The sequence below is a fragment of the Apium graveolens genome, unplaced genomic scaffold, assembly GCF_009905375.1.
Source record: "Apium graveolens cultivar Ventura unplaced genomic scaffold, ASM990537v1 ctg5743, whole genome shotgun sequence".
Taxonomy (NCBI): Eukaryota; Viridiplantae; Streptophyta; class Magnoliopsida; order Apiales; family Apiaceae; genus Apium; species Apium graveolens.
The window spans coordinates 25,288-27,402 of NW_027419075.1; the positions used below are offsets into that span (position 1 = coordinate 25,288).

Below are 2,115 nucleotides of genomic sequence, written 5' to 3' on the forward strand. Positions count from 1 at the left end.
TTTCTAGTACTGCGCCAAGATAAAATACAAGTATACTTCATAGTTAACTACTAGTAAAGTAATATTTTTACACCTACCAACTCCCAACTGGTACAAGGCCTCAAAGATTACAACAGGATAACACAATGTACAAGTGTACATCGTAATAAACACCTAGCAAAGTTCGATTATTACAGATATATACCAACTCATACAAGTCTCCAAGAATTATTACAGAAAATTTACTAACATCAAATCCAAATCACACAAACATTGCCTTGCTCCACTTTTAAGTTTGGAAAACAAACCAGCAAGTAGAGTGAGAAGCATCATGATATTTTCCAATCTATACCCCATCTTTGATAATCTTCACAAGCTCCTCTCCAGTCCAAGGGGTGCTATTCTTCCGTATTTTTAATCCTCTAGATGACCCACCTGCAATGCAGAACCACTTAAGACGAAGAATACACCACTAAAATGTACATTTAACTATGAGAACTCATCGAAACGTAAGAGCAATAATAAGTGTTGCTATACATCTACACTATATATTTCATGCATTTAACAGTACGCCTTTGAGCTAACAGAGCAAGTCTTATATTATAAGGAAACACAATAATTGCAATTCAATGTGTACAAGGAAATGCATCCATCAAGTTGGAATAAATTACCAGTTGTAAAATTTCAGGGAGGGTCAAGCTTAACTTAGAAACATGTCATGGCTAATGGCTAATTTTGAGACGAACTATATACTTTTCCACGTAATGTTTGCTAATACTTGGTTTGATTGAGGCAGGGACTCAACACTTGTCCACCCAGGGAAATGAATTGAAAACCAGTTGACCCATAGGCATGACATTTGACACTACTAACTTAATTTCAAAATTTGAGGGAGGGTCCGCAACTGAAAATTACAATTATGTTTCACGCCATAATGCAAAGAAAAGAAAGAAATATTACAAAAAAAACATTCATAAAACAGGATCAAACTTTGAAACATAGTGAGGGGATTTTCAAGTAGGCTGGGTAAGGGATACCTGAGGGTGATGAAGAGCGACCTACTGGGTTGATAAGGCACTTTTGGAAGGCTAGAGTGCTTCTGACCAGAGTACTTGTTGGAGAAGATTTTTTCCCATAACGTCGCTTTCCTAGTTGCTTAAAACGTCGAGGGATATGTAAAGGAGCAGCTGCAGTTGTCTCTGTTCAAAGAAAGTACAATCTTGATGAGGAAATACAAGGATAAATACTTCTCTCTTAATGGGAATATACTACTCTGAATGAAAGAAGATATACAACCACCATGATCAAGCTATCCTATCTCACAATATTTTTAATGAACCTGTTATTTCGGTGATAACCAATTTTGTACATAATAAAAAAATTAAAAATGGATTATGAAACTATAGGCTTTAATGAATTAGCAAGAGTTTGGGAATATAAGAATAACCAGCTAACTTAAATGGCTCAGTCCACCTAAAGATGTAAAGATGGAGTAGAAGAATAAATCAGAATATCTTTCAAGTTTACTTGTTCACGTAATCACTTAAAAAAATTGATCACCTGTGTGTTTCTTTCAACTAATATGGCAATTCATTAGTGTATCATATGTAATAAAAGTTCTTTTTTCTATATACAACTAATCTTATAGTTCACTTTGACACGAAAAGTAGAAGAGTACTACCAAGACTTTTTACCTTGAAGAGATGCTGAACAAGCAACCAGTGGCGCATACATGTAACAATCTGATTTCAAATAATCTATAATCTTATGCACAAATTTGGCTTTCGTCTTAGCTCTTTCTGTTCTCATCCTTCCTGCAACAACATGTGTCTAAAAGTATTTATTTTATGAATATTAAAATCATAAACTTCAAACACTCATTATAAATTGTATCCTGACTTTCTTTTTTCCAAAGATGTATACCTCTGAGTACTGTGACGGTTGCTGTTGAGAAGAAATGGGAAAATTTGTGGGAAAGCAAACAAGAGTACATGTAAGAATCTGATTTGAGATAGCTTGTAACACTCTTAATAATCTTCTGTAGTTTTTCTTCGGCCTTCCTTTTCATTTTTATTTTGTTAACAATTTGCGGGGAAGAAGAGATCAAATTATTTTCATTCATCATCAAAGTTTTTA

At 34.1% G+C, this 2,115-nt stretch overlaps 1 protein-coding gene across 1 annotated transcript; it reads right to left on the reverse strand.

Moving 5' to 3' along the window:
* On the reverse strand, positions 1 to 2,115 carry LOC141702795 (uncharacterized). The gene is made up of 4 exons (XM_074506403.1): positions 1,903 to 2,115; positions 1,674 to 1,793; positions 1,017 to 1,178; positions 1 to 414 (listed from the first exon to the last, which is right to left on the reverse strand). The coding sequence occupies exons 1-4, from the start codon at positions 2,102 to 2,104 to the stop codon at positions 326 to 328; spliced, it is 573 nt and encodes a 190-aa protein (XP_074362504.1). The 5' UTR covers positions 2,105 to 2,115; the 3' UTR covers positions 1 to 325.

Coding starts and splice junctions, on each gene's coding strand:
- LOC141702795 (XM_074506403.1), bottom strand. CDS start 2,104: ATGATGAATGAAAATAATTTGATCTCTTCTTCCCCGCAAATTGTTAAC. Junction 1,794..1,902: donor AACCGTCACAGTACTCAGAG/GTATACATCTTT, acceptor ATGTTGTTGCAG/GAAGGATGAGAACAGAAAGA. Junction 1,179..1,673: donor TTGTTCAGCATCTCTTCAAG/GTAAAAAGTCTT, acceptor TTCTTTGAACAG/AGACAACTGCAGCTGCTCCT.